The sequence below is a fragment of the Cucurbita pepo genome, chromosome 7, assembly GCF_057944985.1.
Source record: "Cucurbita pepo subsp. pepo isolate OVF chromosome 7, ASM5794498v1, whole genome shotgun sequence".
In the NCBI taxonomy this organism is placed as follows: domain Eukaryota; kingdom Viridiplantae; phylum Streptophyta; class Magnoliopsida; order Cucurbitales; family Cucurbitaceae; genus Cucurbita; species Cucurbita pepo.
This window is the reverse complement of record NC_141804.1, coordinates 54,056-60,411: the sequence shown is the minus strand read 5'-3', so window position 1 is coordinate 60,411 and position 6,356 is coordinate 54,056. Positions and strand designations below refer to the sequence as shown.

The 6,356-nt window shown below is 34.9% G+C and overlaps 1 protein-coding gene across 1 annotated transcript; it reads left to right on the top strand.

Moving 5' to 3' along the window:
- Nucleotides 1–468: 468 nt before the first annotated feature.
- LOC111798999 (ADP-ribosylation factor 2) lies at nt 469–4,236 on the top strand. Its single transcript, XM_023682374.2, has 7 exons — nt 469–629; nt 1,260–1,430; nt 1,617–1,687; nt 1,829–1,948; nt 2,624–2,742; nt 2,828–2,909; nt 3,944–4,236. Exons 2-7 carry the CDS (start codon nt 1,283–1,285, stop codon nt 3,947–3,949), a joined length of 546 nt encoding a protein of 181 aa, XP_023538142.1. The 5' UTR covers nt 469–629; nt 1,260–1,282; the 3' UTR covers nt 3,950–4,236.
- The last annotated feature ends 2,120 nt before the right edge of the window (nt 4,237–6,356 follow it).

Here is a 6,356-nt window from a genome sequence, read left to right as displayed (position 1 = left end):
TTGTTGAGGATTGTTGGAAGGGAGTCCCACATTGGCTACTTTAGGGAGCGATCATCTTCATTGGTACGAGGCCTTTTGGGAAAGCCCAAAATAAAGCCATGAGAACTTACACGAAAAGTGGACAATATCATACCATTGTCAAAATCCGGATTTCTAATCGTAATAATTTATCTATCAATATTTAAATGCGTAGATGTTTGTCCTATATTTGTTTTTTTTTTTTTTTTTTTTTTTTTTTTTTTTTGTCTCTCCTATTGGAGGATCTTTTTGGATAAAAATCACAGTTTTTATTTTTTTAAAAAAATAATTATTAGTTTTTTAGATTTATTATTTTCTCGCGCACTGCACACGCTGGGCACTTGGCATCCATTGACTCGAGGACAGCGCAACCACTTGGATGACGTGGCTGGTTGTGATTGGTAGAATTACGAGCACTGAAGACTTCAGATGTAAGTTCGATTTAGGGGTAGAATCGTATTTCCGTCCCACATCGGTCGCTTCTTTATTAGGCCATCTTAACAATACTCGTCCTCCAACCGAGCGCCATAATCCGCGTTCTGAAGCTCGCCTTCTTTTGTTCTCTCCATCCCTTTCAATTCACTTCTGACCTCTCTGTGAAGCTCTCAGTGGTAATTCCAATCTTCTGAATCTTGGTCTGCTTTCATTGTTTTTGAGTTACAGTTCTTCTGTATATAGCGATGAATTCGTTCCATTTGGTTCTTGTGTTTCTCCGCTTTCTGTCTGCTGTTGATTGTATGTCGGAGCTTAGGTATACTTCTTATATGCTGCCTTCGGTTCGTCTGATGATTAACTCCTTTATTTTCAAGAATTTTGACGATTTATACTTCAGTTAAGGGATTTCTGTTCGATTTTCAACTTTTTGACGTGTTTGGCGGATCTATATTTCCGATCTGATCTGTTCGGTGCTTCATTGCCTGTTTTTCGTATATCTTGGTAATGGAATATTAGTTATTTAAAGGTACTGTTTGAGCCAACCGGTGCTTCATATGATCACGATAGTGATCTTACTGTGTCTTCATGCATTATATGATTCATTAGCTCATATTCTTTTCCGTGCAACTGAATCATGATATATCTTCCCTGGATTTATTATGCTGGCGGCTTTTTTTTTTTTTTTTTCCACTAGATTTAACCTCTTTTCTGAAACAACAATGTTTTAAATAATTTCAGCGATTGTTCCGGTTCGTAATCGTTGACTTTCTCCTCGTGAGTGTAATATTTTTGCTCTGAAAATGCAGGAAATTCTCCGTTACGAACAGAAATGGGACTGACCTTCGCAAAACTCTTCAGTCGGCTGTTTGCTAAAAAGGAGATGAGAATTCTGATGGTTGGTCTTGATGCTGCTGGTAAGACGACCATTCTCTATAAACTCAAGCTTGGAGAGATTGTCACAACTATTCCTACCATCGGTAAGCGTCGTATCCCTCCCTTTCTTTCGTTCTTTGTGTTTAGTTATGTTTTTGCCCTGCTTAGATTTTTAATCATTTCAGAGGAGCTACTAGTCTCTTATTATTATATGTATGTTTTCATTGATGTGGTTGGATTCCATGACACTGACATTTGACATTATAATTGATTTTTATCTCTATTTGCAGGATTTAACGTGGAGACTGTGGAATACAAGAACATCAGCTTCACTGTTTGGGATGTCGGTGGTCAGGACAAAGTATGAACTTAGAAGTCTATTTTTCATCATTTGTTAGCTGTGGATAACTTTTCATCGCAGTTTTCTATCTATGATATAATCGATTCATGAATGATTTAGTGTTTTTTACGTAGCCAATAAATGTGATTTATCTTTCCTCAGATTCGTCCATTGTGGAGGCACTACTTCCAAAACACTCAAGGTCTTATATTTGTGGTGGACAGTAACGATAGAGACCGTGTTGTTGAGGCAAGGGACGAATTGCATAGAATGCTGAATGAGGTGTGCATAATGTATTTATCATTCGTTAACATTAATCCATTGCTAGGATCTGTAGATTTCATTCTTACCACACTCTGAATGTCAATGGAGTTATCGTGTTTAGCGTCTAAATATGACAATTGGAACTTCAGAATTTCCGCACTTAATCACTTGTTGAAGGATGATTAATGGTGACTCATTTTTCTTTTCCATACCATGATCGGTATACTACATGTAGGAGTTGCATCAAATAATAATAATTGGATCCAAGTATTCAGTCCTATACGAGAAGTTTCTTAGTGGATAGATCTGATGATATTTTAGTATGACATGCCATATGTATATGAAATTCGTTTCATTCTGTCCAATGATAACCAGACAAGAATGAACTATGAATAATTATAGGAGGTTCATTGTGTTTCTTTGTGCCTTGTATTGTTTTCTCTGATGATATTTTCCCCCAAATATCTTAACAAATTTTAGTTCAGATGATCTGGAGTTAATTTGGTTAGCAATTTCATTTATCAATATGTTGTTCAGAGGTCAAAGTTACCTAATGCCTGTATGACGTTGGTTTAGAACTAGGCCTAGTACTAAACAAGGATTGAGCATGCTTTGTTATCATGTACATACGTTGGAGATTTTATGATTAATTGTACTTGGAATTTGTCGATGCTTTGTTATCACTGACTTCAGGATGAGCTTCGAGATGCAGTATTACTTGTGTTTGCTAACAAACAAGATCTCCCCAATGCAATGAACGCCGCTGAGATTACTGATAAGCTTGGTCTTCACTCGCTTCGGCAGCGCCATTGGTAATCCATGTGTTCTTCCATCCAATACCATTTTGCATCATACATATTGTTCTGAAGTCGGATGAACGTCTGTGGTGTTTAATAGGTATATCCAGAGCACTTGTGCAACCTCCGGTGAAGGGCTTTATGAGGGTTTAGATTGGCTCTCAAACAACATTGCTAACAAGGTACGTGCCCTTTCCTTGGGTTCATGTGAATTTCATATTTCATTGGATTACTACTTTAAACTTTCCTTGAGTTCTTTTCGGTTTTATTATCAAAATTTTGACAATTTTTTTTTTTTTTTTAATATTGAAATTGAAATTGGTTTTTGGTTTTTGTTTTATTATCAAAATTCATGTTCGTTTTCATAATATTTGCATAGACATATTATAAATTACAATATAAAAGTTAATTACAAACTAATAAAACCACTTGATAATATTATTTTTTACAGAAAGTTACAAAAGTAAATACTAGTAAAAAGGGAAAAAAGTAAAAGCTTGAAGTTTAAAGCCATTAAATCACCATAAATTATAAACGTAAACCTTATTCAAATTGAAAATCTCTGTTACGGGAGAATTAATGGTGAATTGTGAAAAAAAATTGTTTAGACAACAACAATATTAACTGCTCCAAGAAATTAATTTTTCTTTTTTAACTTAAAAAAATGGGTAAAGCCAAAATTTTAGGGTTTTCTTAAGCAATTAAGTTTTTTTTTTAAAAAAAATAACCTCATCAGCGTTCGAGGACTAAAATATATTATGGGTGGAACATTTTCAAGAATTTCAAAAACTTTATAGAATCAAAGAATGGTTGAAGCAAAGGAAAAAAAAAATTATAGTAGGAGTGGGTTTGAAATTCAAAATATATATTCAAATGCAGGCGTGATCTTTTAAAAATGTGGATACTACAATTTTGTATTTACATATTTCAAAATATTTATGAAAGATAACATCTTCGTATAATTTAGAAGACGGGATTCATATTTGTAATTGAAGAAACATGGATAAGATTAGTTGAAAATGGAAACATTACCATAGCTTCTATTTTACTACTGTTTTGCATCTTAAAAAGTATACTATAATTAGAATATTAATTAAATAAACAAAGGGTATCTCGACACATTTTATAGAACACTTAAAAATTAAGAGAATAGATTAATTGGATTTTCTGTGAGGTATCTCTAACATCGGTTTGAATGTTTGTTTCCGTAATACAGGCATAAAGCTGATAAAGAGTTATTATTACTTTCACAGCTCCTAATAGATGCTGGAAGAACTACAATGGGTAATGTTCTCATAGATTCTACCCCTACCAAAATATCTTCCAAATTATTACTTTCAAACAATGCAAAACACTGGATCACAATTTGTACTTGCGCGTCCATTGGACAAAAACCATCTTCTTCAGTTCCTTGTGGCCTAAGGTCATCCATCTCTATTGCTGAAATGATGTATTTCTTAATATTTTCGTCAATAATTTCCCCTTCTGATTGCGGAGATTGCAAAGTCATTGGAGTATAAAACTGTTCCAGCAATCGTTTTGGCAAGATCCGAGGCAAAGCTACTGATCTGAAGATGAACATGAAGCAAGTAGTTCATACCTACAATAACCCTACACAGCTCTCGTGAATAATATGCGAATATCTGTTCATGAAAACCTAAAATTTTAAGAAAGTATGCTCTTATCCTTACTGCGATAAAACACTGTTCTTAGCGTATGGATGACCATTCGTATCATAAAGCGAGTGCGAATTACTAAATGAACTTTCGGAAAAGGAAAAAACAGACAAGAAAAACTGCGATAAGATTTTGGACAAGGTAATATTTACTTTCAGCACACAATTACACATGCAAAAGAAAGTATATTATATTGCATGCATTTCCAAGATAAATTCATTGTAGTCAAAAGTCGTTCGCCAGATTTCAACATGTATGCAGATTTGCGTTTAAAACCTTAAATATGATGATCTTGAACAAAAAAAAAAAAAAAAAAAAAATCCACTTTCAACCTTAAAAAATGCTCCTGCTTAATGATTGTAAGTGCACAGGAGGCAGTGACATAGAGATCTACCTTGAGGGTATTAGCACTGAGAAGAAATCCTGCATATTTAATTTTGAAGTCGTCAGTGCAAGTTTAACTGATATCCTTGGGAGTTTATTTTGTCAAACAGCGTCTTCTGCTCCTTGGGAGTTTATTTTGTCAAACAGCGTCTTCTGCACCAACGGCATGGCCTCGGCTACCAGCTAAGGCAGAAAACAAACTTTTACATACATATAAAAGTCTAATAGGATCAAGTTCAATAATGGTTGAACCATAAATATTTTAGTAATAAAGATAACCCGGTAAATTAAGAATAATCATTTAAGTATTTTCGAAATAATAAGTATTTCATAAATAAACATTTAGGTATTTTAGGGATAAAGATATATAGGTATTTTAGGAATAAATCTTGTCTACTCTGTTTCCCCCTCCACCCCCATTAAGTTTTTCATTCCAAGCAAATCAAAGTGTAGTAGTTTCTACCAAATGTCTTATAAATCTTTTTTTGATTGGTCTTAGAATGTGAGTGTTCCCCACGAAAAAGTTGTGTTCATCAATCTAGTATCAAAGCAAGGTTGGTATAGATTGTCAAAGCTCTTGGAATTCTTAGAATACTATGTGATTGTAGCTCAACACGTGGCAACATGCATGATGTCCCTACCTACAAGGACAAGACCTTTGGGAAGTTGTTGGTGAAAGTAAAATTATGCCTCTAGAGGAGGATGCTAATGGCGCCTTGCGTAAATGGAGAATCAATATAATGACCAACTTTTCGAGACTTCTAATCACGAATCGCCACATCGACTCAAGGGTATAAAAGCCGTAGAAGTTTTCTTTTTGTAATGCGGGGAACAGAAAGAATTTAGATTTTAAATATGCATTTAAACTTATGTAAAAATAATATTTAAACGTACAAAACATACTGGAGTCACATCAAAAACCGTTCATAAAATAACATGTGTTTTAGAAGTAGATAACATTAAAATAATAATAAAAGCAACACAAATGGAAAAGACTCTATCTAGGGGTCCCTTCAGCAACCGCACGCTCCCTCTATCACAGTGGTCTACGCTTAGTCTCAAAAAACAGAATAACATGGAATGAGTATAAAAATACTTAGTAAGCAGTTTACTTGTAGGTTTTTGTCAAACTTATTCTTGTACATGCCCCTAGAGATGACCAAAACTGTGATTTAATGTCTATGTTGACCTTTGCAAGTTTCTGCGTAACTAACCCTGAATATACCTCGTCTAATGAGTACTCTAACCCACCTACGGTTCATAACTTCAAAGGGATTCCTAGTTCTCTTAGCTCGATGTTTTATGTATGTCTAGGTCCTTTGTCAACCGTGCACGAAATGCGCCTCAAGTCGTGCTCCATGAAAAAGCCCTAGGGGAGAATTCATAAGTCTGGGGGACCTCCTTTGCTCTACAACGATAACCGTAGTCCATACATGTCTATGTACTGAGCTCTAACTAGGGAATTCTTCCTAATGATGTTGAGTGTCACAACCATACTATGAAGAGAGTAGATTGTGACCCTCACGTTGAGACAAGCAAAGCGGCGACACTCAAGTGACACCCCCATCC

Coding starts and splice junctions, on each gene's coding strand:
- LOC111798999 (XM_023682374.2), top strand. CDS start 1,283: ATGGGACTGACCTTCGCAAAACTCTTCAGTCGGCTGTTTGCTAAAAAG. Junction 1,949..2,623: donor TGCATAGAATGCTGAATGAG/GTGTGCATAATG, acceptor CACTGACTTCAG/GATGAGCTTCGAGATGCAGT. Junction 2,743..2,827: donor TCGCTTCGGCAGCGCCATTG/GTAATCCATGTG, acceptor GGTGTTTAATAG/GTATATCCAGAGCACTTGTG.